At 42.7% G+C, this 20,505-nt stretch overlaps 1 protein-coding gene across 1 annotated transcript in view; it reads right to left on the minus strand.

The window, feature by feature from the left end:
- VSIG1 (V-set and immunoglobulin domain containing 1) overlaps nucleotides 1-8,623 on the minus strand; it is a 22,171-nt gene extending 13,548 nt beyond the window's left edge. Inside the window, exons 1-2 of the mRNA XM_009703955.1 lie at nucleotides 8,534-8,623; nucleotides 5,114-5,274 (exon numbers count right to left, since the gene is read on the minus strand). Of these exons, the coding sequence (XP_009702257.1) occupies nucleotides 5,114-5,274; nucleotides 8,534-8,582 (210 nt within the window). The 5' untranslated portion in view covers nucleotides 8,583-8,623. The remainder of the gene's footprint in view (nucleotides 1-5,113; nucleotides 5,275-8,533) is intronic.
- Between the last annotated feature and the right edge of the window lie 11,882 nt (nucleotides 8,624-20,505).

A 20,505-nucleotide genomic window follows, 5' to 3' on the forward strand; every position in this document is an offset into this window, starting at 1 on the left:
TCTTTCCCTCTCAATTGCCCATCAGTAGTTTTACTGTCTCAATGTTACTATTTGCAAATATTTCAAGTTCACTTTTTTTAGAGAACATTTTCATGAGAAGTCTGTCAATAATTTAGTTTCTCTTACAAGTAACAGTCATTCATGACCTTTACTCATCTGGTGAATTTAAAATTTCAATCAAGAATTCTGCCCTGGGCATATCTTGGATAGCCACGCAGTGTCTCTGATAATTTCACTTACTTTAGCTGTGGGTGGCCTGGGCTGGAGGCTCAAGGTGTGGCCCTGGTTAGGTTCAGGAGTTGTATTTAGCTTTGCAAGGCTGTAGCCTCGCCTGTGCAGAGTCAACAGCAGGCTTCAATCTTTCAAACATTTACTTAGGTGCTTTACACTGAGGCCAGCTGAGTGACTCAGAGGATGAAATGAAGCACAGATGTAGATCTTAGCAGGAGTTGAGACTTTACCTTATGAACCAGGCCAGGCTGTGATGTACTTTGTTACCCTGGGTGAGCTGAATAAGTGGTGTTCGCCTCAGTTTGACTATATGTAAAATAGAGATAGTTCAGTACTGGTAAGTTCTCGAGATCCTTGGCTGGGAGTTATTATTTAAAAATTAAATTTATCATTAAAAAGACATGTTACTAAGGGGTAAATAGCAAGAAGAAAAAGTTAAAAATGTGTATGGCATCCTATTTTCCATGAGCTGATATTTACATTATTTAGTTCAAATGAGGGGAATTACTTCCACTGGAGAAACTTCTTAGGAAAAGAGCAGAGTTAGGCTCCAATAAGTAAAAAGTTCTCTATTCGCACACTATATATAGCTGCACTGTCGTCAAAACAGCACTGCGAACACCTGCCATTCCGCTGTTTGCTGCCTCCCTTTTCATCATACTGTCTGTGAACAGCCTCTTTGCGGTATTTCATCCTCTCCGGTGTAACTGCCATGACTTTTAACTGTCGAGCACCTGCACCAGCATTGTGTAAGGTGGGCAATGCGGAACAGGATATGAAAACACCAGAAAAAAACAGCAAAAGACACCAGCCAGCTTCACAAAGACAGTGCTGGGAGGCAGAGTTGCATCTGGTCTGAAAGTAATGAACAGCACTGCCTCACCTTGAGGCAACGTAAAATCTGTTGCTGAATACTCTGGGGCATTATCGCTGGCACTAGTCCTGATCCTGATCTTACTGATTTCAGTCCAGACAGGGCTGTACCTGAGCTTATATATCTCAAAACACTGCACAATCTGTAACGTAAGTGGCTGTGTAAAGTACTGACGTTCTTATTAAAAAGGGTACCTATGGCGTCTGTGCTTATTATATATTATGTCCTAAAATCTAGTAATTTAAAGCTCACATTCATTAATGCTTCAAGCCAAAAGCATCTTAATGACATAAATTTGCCTTAATTAATTATAATCTACAGTTGACTCTATTATTTGCTGCCACTGTAGAGAGAAAGGGCCATATTCCCTATTATGTAAATGAACATTTTTTATTAGAATCAAGATTTTTTTTCCCCATAGTTGTTATGGAGAACATTCCCCCTGCTTAATCTTATTCTTGTGAATATACCACCCGTGTGAATAACAGGGTCATCAAGACAGCTAACATTTACTAAAATGTCAGGAATATTTAAAATTCTAGTAGGTGGGATAAGAATATGTATTTTCTGCATTTTATTTTTAAATTGTAAGTCTTCTATCTTCAAAATACTTGGCAGAAATTTTCCACTTAAGAAACTGGAAGTTGAAAATGTTATCCATTTAGTTACTGAAAAAAATGGCAAATTTTGAATGAAGCTAGAATTTTTAACAAACTTTTTCAGGGGACAATATGTGCTATTTATAAGGAAGCATTTGCTTGCTTGTTTATTTATTTATTTATTACTGACATTTCCGAAGAATCTAAATACCTCATAAAATTAAATAATTGTATCCCATTTAAAATGCAAGCTACTGTTCTGGTATTCAGGAAGGTATGGTGCCAGTCTGTTCAATTCAGTTGGTTTTGTCATCTTAGCAGCATATTAAATATATTTTTGATTCATATTTTAGTATTTAGTATTCTTTAATCTAACCAACGAAAGCCGAAGCTGGCAATCTCCTCCATTGCTATGCATATATTTCCTACTTGGAACAAAATGTGAAACTTTACTTCAGCTACGTGGCAAGCAATGAGGGCAAAGACAGGTCTGTCAAGAGAGTGATTGTTTTTTGTTTAAACTTGTAGAAGAAAAACATGCATGCTTTCAGGCACTCTGTCCTTTCTGAAACTCAGAAAAGTCACCAGCCTGAAATAGAAATAGCAACCTCGTATTGCAGTGGGTTCAGAGAGAGGTTGAAAATCCGATTTCATGTTCAGCTGTGTGGTGTAATTTCTTAAAACGTATTTTCCACAAGCAGTCACAGTCCTTTCTTCCCAGTGTTTGCATTAACATGATTAATTTTATTGTGAATAGGTTCAGAATGGTAAGGAATTGCCATGTAACAGAAAAAGGATACAAAGTCAAGTAATACAGGACTGAATGGGTTGCTAAAAGCATTTTAAAAAGAGTAATGCCCCAGTCCTGTGGCTCTTCACTGACATGCACCCTCCAGGCACATCAGCACGCTCAGAGAAGCGAAGGGTATCCTCCGAGGCTCGGTGAGCGTGCGAGCCAAGGATGACTGGCACTGCAGTGAAAGGAAATTTTACCTCAATGTTCAAGGAGAACGGGATTAGTCACTAACCCGTGGCCTTTCCAGATTGAACTGACTTTATTTAATGAAAATGCAAATCGTCCATTACAAATGCATGTGTGTTGCGGTATGAAACTGAATTTACCATGAAATTAGTTTCAGATAGGGAGAAAACCAGATGCAATTTCTCCCAGTAGGGTTTCTTACTGTCCTTATAGGCACGGCTTTCCCTTTGCCTGCAGTGAGTGCTGAAGGGATTGATCCGTAAGGTTTCCCTGACATTTGGTAGCCTCACATCAGTTAGTTCTTATTGAATATATTCTGCACCACGCACAGTATTTTATGATCATAATCCTTAGGGGGTATTTTCTCATCATTGGTCATGGTTCACAAATGGTTTTCCCCTCCTGAATCTCTTGAAACTGTCTGATTCTCCCTCCGAAATACTTTCAACTACGGTCTGCTTATTTCTCTTGGTTGTGACCAGAAAATGTATTGCATTTATTGTCTTGCAATATGGAAAATCTGATGCAAGTAAAACAGACTCTAACCAAATCTGGAGAAGATGGGCTTGATCCTATCCCACTGCAGTATTTCCCACCTGAACAATTGATTAAAATTTACAATGTAACTTACTGGTTCAAAATTATAATATATGGTACTATACACAACTTACTTAGGAAACCTGCAGTTGCCACCCTTTCATAAATAATTCTTCATTTAATAAAATACTTTTGACTTGAAAAAAGCAAATGATGAGTAACAACTACTCATACAATTAGTCAGGCAAGGTGTGCCTATGTCGGTCTGGCATTCAGCCGGAGTCAGAATTCGGGATGGGCCCAGTGTTTGCGTTTCACACTGGTACAGTCTTTATCTACGGCTTTGACACACTGCAGGAGGGTAAGAATTTCTGTCTTAAACTGCGATTTCTTACATACTGGCTATTGCTGTTCAATGCCAAATATGTTACGTCCTGTACATTCTGCAAATTACAGTCTAATTCTGCTATAATTGATAAACCAAATAGAAGATAGAACTCTATCAGCAATGGCAAACCTCCTAACCTAACATTATTAGGAAACTGGTGAACATGACAAGAATATCATCAGTGTGGACTGTGACTATCTTCTAAGTCAAATCTCTTTTCATCAACTCTCAGGCGTAACACCAGGCAGGAGGACTGAACTTTTAGGCAAAACAATGTTAGCAACAGGATAAAAACAATGGGAGAAATAAAGGACTGTTTGTCTAACAGGCACAAGCCTGACACCAGGGCATGGAAAAAAAATCACAGTCACCTTCAGGGATGCAGTAACCCTTCTAACCCGCATTTCTTATTATAAAGGAAGGTGTTGCTGATTGCTCAGCACCTGCCAGGACTGAGCTGACGGGAACTCACACCCTGCGTGTTATGCTGGGAGTGAGATTCATGGGTTCATTTCCCTGCCAAAACATAAGATTAATGGATAGCTCTTGAAGTCTGGGCAGTAGTGTGAGTACGTATAGGAAGTTACGCATCCCATCCCTGACCCCTTCCAGGCAGACCAGGCTGCTCTGCAAGGTCTTCACAGCCACATGAGAAGCTCAGGCAGTGGTTATAGCACGTAACTGTATCGTACTTGGTGTCCTTGACGGCCTGATGCTGCCTCGTGCTGATACTCCGAGCTACCATGCGGTCTCGTTATAGCCCTGGGGGGAGATACTGTTTGGCTCTGCTGTCTCTGGGGGTCTCAGGAAGGGCAGGGGGCATTTACCTTTGATCTGTAATTGTTCTGCTACCACAATGACACCCGTGGGATGACACTGTGAAATACCAATGCAAGTTTGCTGTGGCAGATTTTCTGCCATCACAACTTTCTACGAAGTCCTGCCAAAACACTCGCTGCTCACTTTGCGCCGATGACTTATTGTTGCGCACCGCTCCTGTTACCGAGCTGCCTGATAGCAACAATAGCGGCTGAGTCAAGGAGCTCTCGTTTGACCCTTAAATGGGGGACATGTTGTCATAGGCAAGGGCGTCTCACCAGGAAAGCAGCCTTCACAATGGCAGGAAATATCTGCCAGACAAGAGAAAAGGGAGCCGGTCCAGCGCCTGTGTGATTTTTGGACACCTGGTCTCTGCTCTGCTTCACGCTTCCTTTGAGACTTGGAGCAAGTCGTTTGAGCATCTGAATCCCTTTTGTACCTTCTCATAAGTTTCTAAAGGAGTTCAGGCATGCCAGTAGGAACTAGGAGCCTAGATAACTTTGTGCTTCTGCCCCTAAATTTCATTGCACCCTCGTCCCTTGTCTTTAGGGTCGGAACACCAACATTACCTGCCTCCCTCGTCTGTAGTGAGGATCACACTATGAAATGTAACAAGATTCTTTGAGGACTTAAGGGTATCATCTTAAATGTAACTTCATAGTAATAATAAATAAATATCTTACGGTTTGCAGTTGACTCTCTTTGGCACTGTAAAAGCTCCACTGAATAAAGAAATTTCCCAGCGGTCCAGAACTCGTGTATGTACAGAGGAGGGTTGCGTTTCCACCTGTAGTGACATTCACTGTCTTCTCAGGGACGGTCACCACAACACCGCTGACGTGGCCTGTGGGCGGTAAGTGTGGTGAGGAGAGATCAGCCAAGGCCGACCCTGGGAGCCGTGCGGGAGTGCCTTGCTCCCTGTGTTATCGAACAAACCTGTAGGACATGTCTAGTCGTTCTCCTTTTCAGCACAGTTTCGCTTGGGCTTTGTGTGGAAATTTTAGTGATAACAAGCTGGGAGTGGGTAAAAGCTAACAAGCAAATAAATCCCCTAGAATACCTGTGCCCTTACAACAAATAATATTCTGAAAAAGCGGCGTTCCTGAAAATGTCCTTGTTCTCACTTGCTGAGACTTGTCTTCTCACTAAGCCTGTGGCTAAACCGAACCTTTCTTCTGCACTCGCAGTGCTCTCCTGCGCCTTGCACTCTTATTTGCAGCTGTCTCTAGCCCTCTTTTACACCCCTTTTGCCCTTTTTTTTTTGCAGTTATTCCTTTAGATGTCAGATCTCCTTTACCATGGATCACCATCTCCTCCAGCGTTGTCTCTTCTTAATTCTTACGTTCTGACTCGGACTCAGTGGCACTGCCGGGTTCCCCCAGGCTGGAGCCCAGCAGCCTTTCTCCGCTCTTCTTTTGCTAATTACTTTGCTTTTGTTTAGGTTTAGGTTTCTTAGGGCTTAAATGCAAAAGCCATTCTTTTCACTGGAAGCATCGAACTAAGCTTTTTGGAACTGCTTTTATTAGATGGGTTGTGAGAAGTTCTGTGTTAACTCGATCAACCCTTTCTGTTGTGCTCAAAGCAGAAGGGGAGCAAACACAACTTGTGAGCCCTCTCCCATAATATTCCAATCAGTCTTGGCTACACAGTCATAGTAATGAAAGGAATCAAGCACCATCTTACAGTATTTATCTGTTTCTGTCCTCCACAGAAGTTATTAGCAATGGTGACATACACAACAAAGCTAGAGCTGTCAGAAAAATAAGTCTGAATTTCAGGGTTTTGCTAGGTCGCTGAGTCCAGTTTTAAAGCTACTGTCTGAAGGTTCTGAAGGAGACTATATTTCTTTTGAAAGTAATGGAAAACATAAGTCTTTCCGAGCTTTCTATGCGAAACAGGCAAGGTGAAAAATTTATGTTAATAATAATTTTCCCTTGAGCTTATTGCACATATGAATGATAGAGGCAAAACATACAAAATATTCTTCTCAATGGAATATCTGTGGATCTTATGTTAGGGTGCTGCTTTTGAGAGTTTAAGCAGAACCTCCAGTAGTACCAAAAGAGTATTTTGCTTTAATTATTAACCCTATGAGAGAAAGCATTCTTTAAAAAAGAAATATAATCTATTTTGACATTTTAACCATGTAAATATTGCAGGTTCGTCAGTTGCTACAATATGCAAACCTATCTGAACCTAGAGTCTGAACAATTTGGGGTCTGTTTTCCTTGTTTGATGGCTTCAATACTAAAAGCTCACTGCAAGGAAGAAGGAAGTAATGTACTTTCTGTGTTGATGGTGGCTAGGATGAGAAGCAGCGGGTTTAAACTGCAGCAAGATTTACATTATATGCGAAGACAGTCTCGCAGGAATGGCTGGAGCCTGACCTAAATGTGTCAAACCTGCCTTGGGGAAAGAGGGGATCCCAGTGCTGGCTGCAAGTCCTGCTTGTCCTGTGAGTTCACAGTAGCTTAATCCTTACTGAGATCTAGTATAGTAATACTTCCAGGTTTACATGTATTTATTTTCTGCTCTTTGCAGGATTAGAGCTACGGTCTTTCAACACAATGTCATTCTACTGAAAATATCCATTTTCCAGTCATCTGCTCCACGTTTCCTTTATCATTCTCTATTTCTGGAGTCAGGAGTGCCACTGAGCCTGGCTGTTACAAACTTTTCCAGAAGAAATTAATTTTAGCAGAAACAACTCCACAAAGCAGTCTAGTTTCCATGAAGCTGTATATTTTGAAGAAATACATTTAGTTGAAATCGGCTTCACTCTAGTAAAAATATAAACTCAAAACCTATCAAACTTCCATTGTGCAGTGAGGCTATTTAAAGCCATCACTAATTGTAAGATGGAGCTTTTGACTGCAAATGGAGCGAACTGGACCCGCAGAGCCTGTTCCCTCATCAGGGAGGTTAATGGGAGTTTTGCTTTGCATTTAGTTCATTGTTTACGGTTTCAAACTCGTAATCCCATTTCATACATACAGGCCTTTTGGTTTAAATGGAAAAAAGTGCATGAGTAAGAAGTAAGTCAGTGAAAAAAGCTAGTGTGAACAGGACCATAACTTGTTAAAAATAGTTGATCCATGTCTTCTACTCATCAGTATTACAGTAAGACCATTTCCTTGCTACAGAGGAAGTCACTGCAGTTAATTGGGAATCATCCACTTTCACTGAAGTCCCATGCAGTTTTTAACACTCGTGAAGTAAATCCAAGTTTGCTGCTCTTTTCCTAGCCACTACAGAAAGCCCCAGTCAGTGGCGCCTGTCAGTATGGACGTACTGCTAGTCTTAAATCCAGAACTTTAACATTAGAGGACATACTGTTTCGAAAACTGTTGGTACAAACTCTGAATTACTTTCCATTTCTAAGAAAAAAAATCCATGGGGTTTATGTGTGTGTGAGAGAGATAACATTGAAACCAGGAGCAACTATTTAAAATATTTCTCTGGCATCCAAACCAGATAATTCCATCTTGAAAAGAAAATATGGAAACTAACTTCCATTTTCTTTAGCAGATACAGAGACTGTTCATCTCTGTGGAGCGTTAGACTTAAAATGTCTGCTTCTGTATATATTAAAAATAAAGCTTAGCGCAATGAAATGTCCTTGAAACATGAATAATGTATAATCTTTAATATACCATACAATTCCTAGATTCCACAAAGTATTACATCTTACATGCATGCTTGAAGTTAAGCATTCCCAAAAATTTTTTGGTGGGGATGGGCCCAAGGCAGCATTTCCCAGGGCTGTTATCAAGGGGAGACAAAAGCCAAATGTGAGAAAACCTAACTTTGAAACACTCGGAAGACCCTGACACTCTGCATGAGAGCTCTTTGCCTCTTGCTGGCTTTAGAGCAAAGCATTAATTTACCAAAGCTAAAATTCTGTTCTTGAGCAAAAAAATCTTACCAGTCAGTAGTCAGCTTGCTGATTTCCACAAAACAGCATAGCATTACAGCCATGATTTTCATGCCATCCTGAAATAAATCTTGAATGTTCGCCTAGTTTGCCAGTCAGGTTCACCTGCTCTCTTATTTCAACAAGTTCCTTTATTCCAGTGCTATTTCAATCAGTTTGTTACTCTTACCTGTAAGGATGGCTAGAATTGGAAATATCTTCAGCATCGTTGCAAACATCTTCTTGACGTTGGGAGAGAAAAGAGACCATATGCTGCTTCTGACTTCAACTAAAACTCAACTGTTATTTTAAGTGGGTTTTTGTTTTCCTTATCAGCTGTGTATCAACACGTCAGTAAGCTTTTTCATTCTCCTTCTTTATCACGTGTGCCTTTCTCCGACTAGTGGCGTGACTGTTCAGTTGAAACCATTTTGTGGGGTTTGAGCAACCGAGGATTTTGTTAATAATAAACCTTTGAATCAGAGAAGCCTAGATTCTCCCACTTTTGCCAGGGCCCAGCAGCATTTGCCTACATAAGTACTTCCACTGAGTACAAGAAAAGTATTTGTGGAGCTAATTTAACAGTCGATCTGATTACCAGTGTTGGGGTCGGGCGCAATATGAATAAGGAATAATCTTTCATTCCTGTTAATTCTATAATTTCTTTTTTAAAATAGGCATGTGGAGATAATATGTTGTTAGTACATTTTCATTTTAAAACATACTTCTCATACAGTTTTATACAGAATGATTACATTGGACTCATGATTGCCTTGAAATTTCCATATTGAACTCATCAATAAGATAACACACCGAAATTAAGATAAAAGTTATCTTCTAAACTGATAAAAAGATCTGTTTCATCTAGTTTTAAGCCATGAAGCTGGATGCTACTAACACAAAATCACAAGGTGAATAGGTTGATTTTTATTTAAATGTTAATACCTGATTTTTATAGTGAAAAAGCAGTTGTTGAGGGTTACAATAACTTACAGTAGATTACTTTCTCCCCAGTAAATCTAAAATGTCTTCTCTAAGTCTCTGAAGCTTATTAGGAACCAAAGGTGCTCAGCTTCTTGCAGGAGCCAGCCTTGCTTTCTTTATTCCTTGCCATTTGACTGAGGGCAATTCAAAGCCCCAAGCTGCGATGGGAGTAGCTGGTTCTGGGTACACAGCCATGCCTGAGTGAGGAGCTGAAGACATAACAGAGGGCAGCATTGCCTTTTAGATGTGTGCCTGTACCTAGGACCAAGGCAATTAAAATGGTCAGTGACTTTTTTCCATGCTCATTGAAAACATGGATGATGATTCTGTCTTTCTAGTGGCAGGCAAGGGCGGCCACCCTTTCCATGGCAGAAGCCATGCTGCAACTGGGGAAGCCCTTTTGACAGGTGGGGCTCAGCATCTGGCTAAGTGTGGTTGGAGGGCAGAGGTATGTCCAGGCTTTCCCTCATCTCTAATGAGATGTGGTGGTAGATTCTTCAGCTCAGAAGTCGTGAGTTACTGGTTGCGTGAGTTACTATTGGGATCAGGCTTATGACCTTAGGTGAATTTTATTCTGCCGGATACATCTCTGTGTGGCAGATGCCTGAATAATCTCTGGGCAGATGTCAGGGTTTGGTTATATTCTTACATGAGCCATCTCCAAAAGTTTTATAAAGGATGTCTTTTCCTTAGTTCTGACTGTCAGCGCTTCACACAATATTCCCACAGTGTAGGCAGTGCTTGTCTTTTAGTCATGAGGAGGACAAGACTTGGAACAGTTAAATGTCTCATCTGAGGATGCACAGCTGACCTAGAGTCCAAAAAGGAATATGTATGTTGAAAGACTGAAATTCAAATTCAGGTTTCTTCCAAAATGTGAAAAGCGTTTAGATTCACCTTCACTAAAGAAGCATGGAGGGATCCCAAACGCACATGGGAAGTTCTCACTGGCTTTCCCCAGGTCAGCCTGAAATGGGAGCTGCTGCTGTTTTCCAGTTGTTTAACTACGGATGAGCACAAATGATCTGAACATGAGCACAATCTACAGACCCATTTCAGCGATCGCCTGCGGCAGCTCCATAATACCCAGAAGGAGTCTGACTAGGAGGTCACAAAGCATTGATCCTTTCTAAAAGACAGCAATTTTCAAGAAGATACAAAAAATGTTGCCACTCTGCACTGCAGGTCAGCATGCACCTGCATGATCTTGTGTGTTTACCACAATATCAGTGTGTCCTCTAATTCCCTCTCATTTATCAACACTGAAGTCCTTTCTCTGGCACGTAAGGCACCCTCAACTAATATATATTTTCTCCCTGTTATATTCACTTTTTGTCAATTAAATCTCTGAAAGATGACAGAACTACATTCCTGGAGGGTGAAACATTCAGTTTCACCAGAGATCAGGAGCCAATAACACAACTTCTGCACTAATATGTGCCTGTTTAAGCTTGGGACATAGGGCTGAGATTACCAATTACTGAGCAGGTATATCTTGTAGTGAATGATTACAACCCTCAATCCTGTTTTACAGAGGATACTGCACACCAGTAGCATTTACTTTTGACCATTACCAGCCTAGGGCTCATTTCACAATGCCAAACCAGAAGCGTGTACCCTAACGCTAATCTTCCAAACCATCCAGCGTTATTCTCCGGTGAGGGTGATAGATGGTACCCGTCAGCTGCTGGTTTTGCTTCTAGTTCATTCCTACTAGAGAGCAGCACTGCCTGTTCAAAGGTCATCTTAGGAAAAGAAGTGAACACAGAAAGCCAAATCTGGTTTGGTTTGATGTGTAAGGTTAAGTCACAGTGGGATGAGGAAGAAGCTCTTGCTTACACTGCTGGCCCTCGGCTAAGAGGAGAGAACAACCCAAAGCGCAGCAATGGCAGCAGTCACTTTGCCATGGGTGGAGCAAAGACTCTTATCTCAAGATAAAATGGAAGGGGCCAGTACCAGGAACTGTATGTTAACAGACTTTGTGACTCAAATCTGTGTACACTGAAACGAATTCAGAAATGTTCCCTTCCAAGCAACTCCCTTGTGTTCACTCTATAAATAGAAGTGTCAGTAATAAAAAGAATGAAGCCCAGAGCCACACCCAGAGGAAGGCAGCATCCCCCAGTCAAGCACTGCCATGATATTTACGGGTTGCTTCTGTCAGCCTGAAACCTAATTAAAAAACTTCCTGTGGAATTCCATGTTTAACTTGACAAAGCTCAGCAGCACTTCAGCTGCTTTGTTTTCCTGAAATATGCTCAATATGTGATTGTTCAAAGACACCAAACCCAGCATAACATGATTTATAAAGCTCTCTAGCTCAGTATCACATCTGATTGCTGGTGATGAAGACAACAGTGTAATTAAAGATTCAAACAAGTACAATAAAAGAGCTGCTTTAAGCCTCTAAATCCATCATTAGGTTGACTTTCAAATGCACATTACATTTTGCTTGCTTATTGCACACTCATTTGTTGTCTAAAAAATATTTATAAGCATTTGCTGGAGTGTTTGCTGCCTTAAAGTTAATTCATGAACTCATCGTTATTTTTAAGCTCACAGAGAGTGAAAGCCTGTAAAGGTACCAATAATATAAACTCTTCTGAGGAGAGCACCATGGCTTGTCACCTCAAAATAACTTGGTCAGAAATATACCTAATCCTCTGTATTCAGTTCCCAGAACAAGCACAGCTTGTTATCAAAAAGCACAATACTATTTCCTTATAAAGGTGTTGGACTGGTCTTTTTTATATTGTCCCTTTTCTCACTCCAGAAAGAAGTACTTTTTTCCTTTTAACCATTCAAAAGGCAGGGTGCCCTAGAGCAAACTCTTTATCCAACAAGCTTTCCCTTTTCTGGGGGAAAAAAAAAAAAAAAAACAAACCAAAAATCACTGAAATGTGATACACCGGATCAGTGACTGCCGGGAGATGAGAGGGCTGCATGGCCAGGCACCAGCAGCTGGGTTTGGTGGGCTCGTACCTGGGCTTTCTGACTTCCTTCATATGGTTCTTTGCTAGCCAGTGTCTCAAAGTGGGTTTCCTGGGCATGGCAGAGCAGCATGCACTCACCTGTCACATCTGGCTGTCCTCTGTCACAGGTCTGTGTCCTGAGGATGGCATAAAAGCTGCTGGGTCGGTATTGTGGGTGTATCCTCAGTCGTTTTGGCAGCCCGAAGCATGCCTTCTTTCTATCCTGATTGTCAGTTAGCAGCTTTATCCTCCGAGATAAACTTCGCCTTATTGTAAGTAGCGTGTATCACATTATGCTGAATTCCAGCTAGATCTCCCATGCTCCGCGTGGTTGGAATAGCTCGTATTTTGCCAAGTGATCTGTCAAGGCACGTGTTGGCAATTCAATAGGTGAGTCTGTGTTGAAGTCGGTAGCCCAGGGTGCAGCTAGGGATGCTCATCAGTGCTTGACGTTTTCGGTTTTTCCCTTAAACGTACTGAAATCCAGTGGAAATGTACAGAGAAAGCCATTCAAGCATCCAGCATCATCCTTATCAGAGTAAGTGTGTATTGCAGTGTTCTGGCCCTGTCCTAGCTGGGGAGAGGCAGTCTGTCCTTGATGTGCCCCTGGCACTTTCCTCTTCCCAAGCAAGGAAAGGCAGCAGGCTGAAAACTTTCAGGGTGTTTTTGAATCCACCATGAGCAAGCAAATAGCCAAGCGTCATGGTTTAACCCCAGCCGGTAACTAAGCACCGCAAAGCCACTCACTCACTCGCCCCCCAAGCCAGTGGGGCAGAGTAAAAATTAAAAAAAAAGTAAAACTCATGGGTTGAGATAAAGACAATTTAACAGGACAGAAAGGAAGAAAATAATAATAACGATAATAATAAAATGACAATAATAATAATAAAAGAATATACAAACCAAGTGATGCTCAATGCAACGGCTCACTACTTGCTGACCGCTGCCCAGTTAGTTCCCAAGCAATGATCCACCTCCCCTGGCCAACTCCCCCCAGTTTATATCCTGGGCACAGCATCATGTGGTGTGGGATATCCCTTTGGTCAGTTGGGGTCAGCTGTCCCGGCTGCGTCCCCTACCAACTTCCTTTGCCCCTCCAGCCTTCTTGCAGGCTTGCAGTAGGCTGGGGGCTTAACGATGCAGAAAGTTTGCCTGAGGAAAGCTAAGAAAATCCTGAGTGTTAACTGTGGAATCCAAAGGAATTGTGTCCCTGTAAAAGCTGCAGACGATAAATACTATCCAGTCACAAAAGTGCAGTCCCCTGCTAGACACCTGAGTAGGCACCTAAATGATCTTTACCACCCAAACACTGTCCCAAGTGGGTGACTCACCGTGCCAGTCTGCCCACAATATTTCCACTGCTGCGAGGAAAATCACACCCGAAACAAGCGGGATGTGGGAAAGCAGAGACCTTTTGCACCCACCCACCGCTCCTGTCCTGCCGTGGATGCTCCCGCGGTGCCATGGGCATGGCACTGGTGCCTCCCACCTGCTGGCACACCGGCTGTGGCCTCCATGCAGGCTGGCAGGGTGGAGAGGGCCGGTGGGACACTCACGCACCGATCCTGTCCAGGGCTCTGCAGGGAACATCCTGGCTGTGCCAGGGGTGCTGCTCACAGAAGAGAGATGGCAAATCTGGTGCAGAGGGTGGCTTTGGGCCAGCCGGTGATGCATGTTTTAAATATACCCCCTGTGGGGCTGGCAGTGGCCTGGGCTGTTACTCTAACATCTTCCACATTTCTGGACTATTGCAGTTAGGGTAGCTTGGACATTTTAGATTGCTCAAAAGTGTGGCAGGCAGTTAATTCAGTGGGATTTTGTTAAGACCATACAAAATGCTAGCCGTCTGCCATCTGATCTGGCCTTTTTGACAGACACAGGAGATCTGGGAAGTTTTCTTATCCTGTATCGGCTGTAGAAAGCTGATGCTTGCCGCAGTTGAAGGGACTTGTTTGTGTGCAACACATTGCAATAGCACTGGTACCCACAGTAATGTTTATTTACTCATCCAAGTCCCATGTGAAATCGATGTGAATGTAAGCACCTGGATAAATTTGTGGATCTGGCTCAGGCCTTTTGGGTTGCTGTTAACAATCCCCCTGTCTTCCCTGCCTTCTGGCCTGAGAAAAACATAAAAAAGAAGTGGCTGCTTGTGATGCTGCCCCAGACCTGGGGATGCTGGTGTAGCATCCACATAACCCAGGCCTCGGCTGCCTTGGATTGTACTGGACTGGGATGATGGGAGTGCTGGAGAGAGTTCTGTTGCAGAAGCAGAGTGATGGTTTTGCAGCCGTTGGGGTGTTAGTATAAATGGTAAGTTTTACCCCCTCATTTGGCGAGTGAGCTGTGCACCACGAGTGCCCTGGCTGATGCAAGTGAAGGAATGACTTTCTAACAAAAAGTGCCACCATCAAAGAATCTTATTTATGCGCTGTGGCTCAGGTGTCAAAACCAAAGCAAGCTCTTCGCTGCATGATAAATCACAGTAAAATGGTTCTCTCTTTTTACAATCTCTGTTCCCTTGAATTTGCATTGGCTGCATAACCTTTTCACTGCATATGATTAACTCTCATTATGTCTTTTTTCCCCTCTTACTCTTTTTCATGTAATTTCAGAATTGAAGCTAATAAAGCAAAAAAAATGGAAGATTCACAGTGAGGATCTGGGGATTAAACTGTCTATCAACCTTATCGGAGGGAAAGGTCTTTTTTCTAATCATCGTTTGCATTTTCATAGGTTAACAATTTCTGAAACTGTTATGTGATTTTGTTCTGTGAGTTTGGCAACATTTGTTGTACTAGTCTAAAATGAAAAATGCTTTCAGCTTAAGAATGCATATAACTGTATAATTTATAAGGTGCCTGCTTGCTGTAACAGGTATGATAATGTAATTTTAGGATTGCTGTGCCAAATTAAAACCTGGCATAAAATTCATGCAATTGCGCTGAACTCTACGCTTTCCACCTGCTTCTGCTGTCTCTGAAATGGCGGGTTTAGGTGGATAGATGATAAAACAATGTTAGTGTTTGGTGCTTTTCAAACACACCGATTCATACTGTCAAATGAATACAAGGCAATTGCATTCTTTATTTTAAAATATAGCTAGTTTTTAATTCTCACTGTTTCAAGGAAATGCTTGGATGTAGAGACCTCAGCGCTGACCTCAGCTGCTCCCTACTCCAAGTAGGGAGGAATCGCTAAGAAGCTCTTTGGTTTTGCTGTGCTGCAGTTTAGGAAAGAGACTAAAGCAGCCTCTGGTGTCTGAGCATTGTTTTGCCTGCCCAAGTTTCACCTAGGTGTTAATCCGTTTCATTTTACTTCATGTAACTGGCCCCCGGAGGAAATTGAAGTCTCTGGCAGAAGCTGTTCCCGCATCCAGGCTCTGCAACTCAGCTGCCCTCTGAAGGAGCCTAAATTCAGTGAGACTGCGTGGTCTTTTTCTTGGGGATGCGGAATAATAATTGTATATGCCATTAATTATTGATTAATGGTTGTATAGCTCGTTTTGTCGCAGCTGCCCTTCTCCTGGCATGTGTGCCGTGGGGTCCCCAGTCACCGCTGGAGCCTGGCTCTGCCTGCCGACAGCCGGCTTCTCACCGCTGCTCCGGCACCGGCTCCTCCAGCTGGGATGTGACGGGGGGTTTTCCTTGGGAGACTGCGGATTCCCCAAAGCTGGGCAATGCTTTGGAAATGCTGCGGTACATTGAGGGGAGGAAGCTAACGTGAAGTGCACTGAGAGCAACTGCTTGCTTAGTGCCCGGTTTTGATGAGACTTTTCCGTTTGATTCCCTGGAGCTTCAGACTCGGAGAAGGTTACTTGTTTAGTTGGTTTTAATTCTCAGGAAGAATGGTACGATGCTTCCTATCCTGCTTTGTTAATAATCTCATTAGAGTTGTCTTAATTATTTTAATTGCACTGAATATGACAGTGCAATGGTGTGACGTGATGAAGTTGTCAAGCAGAGGATCAGCTATCCTGAATAAAAACCAGTGCGGAAGACCGGCGGAGACAAACCCAAGCACTTTTTTTGTCATGCCTTTGATTTGCTTGTGGCAGGCAACCAAAGTTAGTCATCAACTGATCAGGACTCAGCTTTGTTACACACTGTGTATTAGTAGTTGGAATTCCTTGGAAGCACTTGTTACCCTTCAGTGATCAAGCTGGCAGTGAGTTTGCAAACTGGAGGAAAGTAATGGAAAATGAAACTGTCAGCAGCTCCGTACATCATGGGAGCAGCTGCGAAAGCAATCACTCAGATGACTTCATCTGAAAAACACATGAACCTTAATAGTGTGTAGGGTGTAACCTCCGAAGAGCAACCATCTAATCCGGTTGTACACAGCAATTCAAATGAGCTAAGAAAAGCAGTGGGGCAGCCTGGCCTGGCACAGTTACATCCCTGTCATGCCTTCACTCGCGGCAGCAGGGTTTTGCAGCTGTACAAACATGTCCCGTTGATGGAGAAACCACTGATCCGTGGCCAGTATCTGTGGCACGCTGCTCGCCAGCCCTTGACCCGCAGTCCGACTCCCTCGGGCGAGGAGCATGCTCGGTTCGTGCTGCCTACAGCCAGGCTGCGTCCTGCACATTTGCTGCTTGTGGCCATGTCCTTGCTCCCAGGTTGCGGCTGGGTTCGCCCGGGCCAGGCTGGCAGATCCTGCGGAGCCCTGGGCACTGCGCGGTGCTGCCCTGCAAGGCCTCGTGTCCGTGGGCACCCGGGGTGCTGCACACCAGCCCCTCTCTGGCAGGCACCTCCGCTTGCCCGGCTAGGCTCCTCCTCACCTGGGCGGCTTCAGAGCACTCCAATTGCTCCATCAATCTTGATTTATAAACTACGCAGTCATTCCCAGGCTCTCACAAGGAAAAAGCAAAAAAAGCTGCAGGCTTGTTCAGGCATCCCCAAAGAATCAAATTGCTTTGTAAAATTATCAGAAGTGCAGTGGGGCTCTTTTTGCCTTTTTCCTCCCCAAACACTGAGTATTGCTTCTGTGCCAGAGATGATGTAAAACTCCTACTGGGTGGCCTTTTCTATAACGTTCAATAAGTAAAGTGGTATGTTCTTGGAACCTGTATGAAATGCTGAAAAGCTTCCAATTCTATAAGCAGACAGCCCCCAGAAAGAAAGAATGGCTTAAAACCCAGTTCAGGGACATATCTATCAGCACCACTGATGTGAGCGGTATTGAATTAGTATTAGCTTTTCATTCTGCCCCTTTTCATTCTGCAGGTTAATGTCATGTATCCAGCCGGGACTGTTCCATTTGGCATCCATCACTATCACTGCCTTTGCATCTCTAGAAAAAGCTGGTTTCAGTTCCCTGTGAATTTGGGAGTCAGGTCACACCCCAGTTGACAACTGACCTGTAAGAGATGGATTAGAGTGGTTGTACATTGCTAACAGCAATTACATGTAATTAAAGCACCTTCCTGGGACAGCAAGACCCTGACCTTGCAAACGATCGTTTGCAGCCTTAATTTGAGTCCCGTGAGACTGCGGCGGCGTTGAAGTTGGCCACGTGCGCACAGCTGTGGAAGCAGGGCTGGGGACTGGGGGAGAGGAGACCACCCCTGAGCTCATGTGCTGTAGAAAGCTGCTGTTTAGCCTCTGTGTTTCATCGTGATGTTGTATAGGGGAGACATTGACCTAAGGTGCGCCAGGATTGTCAAATTTAGCATGAACCATGTAATAATTAATGGTTTCCCCTGAATCCCTACCTCTGGGTGTGGTGGTGGTGAATAATGACATGAAAGGTCAGTTTATATTTGCGCTTTCTTTAAGGAAAGACTGTTTCTATCCTTTGGTTGCATGGATAAGTCTTAAAATAGTTCCAAATATACGTTAATAGGGCAAAAACCAGAAAGCAAATCAATTACGCACATAATTTTTATTTTTTACAAAGTATGGTGCTGCTGAAGCACACAGCTTCCATGAATATGCCATCATATGGCTTTAGAAAGGATGAAAAAATATTAGCAGCTTCTTGCAGTTTGGACTTTAAAGCCAACTGGGATAATGCCTTTTCCTGATTTTTCTACTTCAATATTGTATTAATAATAATAGTGATATAGTTGACAGTTGATAATTTCTACAAAGAAATTTATTTGAATAATATAATCTCTCTTGCAGTTCAAATGCCATTCATAGGCTACTTGCATATTTTCAAATGTTTCCGTTTTAGAACATGAACTGAACAAAGGGATAAACATAAATGGTGTGGGAGTTCATCACAAGGGCTGGCTTTTGACGGTTAAAAAGGACTTGTTTAATTGTGATTGAGCACAAATCCACGTGACATTTTTATATGCCTTAAATGTGTTATCACTCGTAGCAGCTTAATTTGGACTTCCAAAGAACATGCAGCAAATCTTTCCTGTTTCCTTAGAAAATGCTATTTTTGTGATCTCATTCCTGTAAGCAAACTCATTTTGTGCAGTAGTCCCTCAAGACAACTACAACAAAAGCAATACTTCCTCTAAGCAAATACCAGACTAATGCATATAGGCATTTTTTAATATTTTAATAATACAAAATTCTGGCAGAGTCCTGGTTTTTTGCATGCATGTTAAGCAAACAGACGATTTTGATACCTTTTGTTTCAGTACAAAAGCTTTGTGTACATTAGTGGCTTAAAACCTCATTGCAGCCTTTTGAGACGGGAATAGTGACAGGTGAGTGTTCCAGCCTTGCTTGGGTTGGCGGCGGGAGCAAGGATGGAGGGAGGAAAGGAAGGGATACCTGTTCTGTTGTAAGGGGACAGGAGGAAGGTTCTCCGGATTTTTCATAATGAGAAGTCATCTTCAAACTAATGTTCCTTTTTCCTTTTTAAAGAATTATTCTTAAGAATTTGCTTTTCTGCTCTGATTGCTTGTCAAGGCACTAAATACCAAATGCATTTTGTCCTTTAGAATTCTGGTTATAAGTGATTTTGAAACCCATTTGTTTTGAGTAGGAGTTCTCACACTGGTGTCTGGCAGTTCAGTGGGACTTCTCTCAAGACAGACATCTACTTATAGTACTTAAAACCTGCTAGGAAAATGTGGACTTTTAGTTCGAAATGAGTATGTCATTAAGGGTCTGATGCAAAGCCCAGTACGATCCATAAAAGTGGCCTAAGTGAGACACCAGATGAAAGCATGTACACTGGTAAAGAACCCATCTTGAAAGTATCAGCTTTCAAAACATACAAAGTCTGCGCCCCTTTCTGGGGAAGTTAGTCCTTTGGATGTTATGTGAATTCAGACCGGTGATGATCCACAGACATGGCTGAAATTTTGAACTTTGCCTGCAGTCTGTTTATTCCGAAATAGGTTATGTTACATGCGTGTGTTATAGGGGGCAAAAAAGGGAATTCTGGAGCTGACCATGCGCAGCGCTGATTGTGACAAGGAGTTTTGTGGACCTGAGATGTTTGTGTGCCGAGTCTTGTGCTGGAGCAGAGTGCAATTTCATATTGCTAAGCAGCACTTCTGCTTAGATTTCCTATTTTACATGACAGATCTGTGAACAAACCCTGCCTCTGTGTATCTCACAGGTAGGAGAGTGGGTCAGAAAGGCCCGGCTCTCTGGGATGCTGGTACCCTGCCCTGGCCGAGCTTTCCTGCAGAGAAAGGCAACAGGCTGTGCAGCGCTGGTGGTAAAACAGCATCTGTGGGGAAGGTTGTGCCATTGTAGGTAATTCTGTCCTTCACTTTTATTCACTGGAGTTTGTTTACTTGCAGGCTAATGTAACTGCAGATATTCTTGTTAAGCAGGGAAACATCTACTCCTTTTTTTTGCGTCTTGCAAACGGCTTCGCCTCTGTGTTATCTTTCCTTGTGTGGTATCACGCTGCAGTGTAGCCTTTACTTAGGACACCCTGTCAGAACCAAAGAGCAATCCAGTTTTAAAATGTGATTTGGACTGCAAGAGGGCAGCACACTCACTAATATTTCAAAGAAGATTTATTGTTTGCTTGTTTTTAAAGGCATGCCAGGATGTGTTCCCAACAGGAGAGACTGTATTATTTCCTCTTACAACATAGTGCATTTTTGAAGCCAGTTAGCAGCAAACGTATTTCTGAGGGCTTCCTGCGGATGTGAAGGGAGTATGCACAGCATCCAGAGGGCAGGAATGGGACAGTGTGCAGAAGGGATATCAGGCAGTGCCACTTAACAATCGACAGCACATTTCTGTCTGAAAATGGTAAAGCTTTGCTAATTGCCTCT

This window comes from Cariama cristata, unplaced genomic scaffold, assembly GCF_000690535.1.
Source record: "Cariama cristata isolate BGI_N322 unplaced genomic scaffold, ASM69053v1 scaffold17137, whole genome shotgun sequence".
In the NCBI taxonomy this organism is placed as follows: Eukaryota; Metazoa; Chordata; class Aves; order Cariamiformes; family Cariamidae; genus Cariama; species Cariama cristata.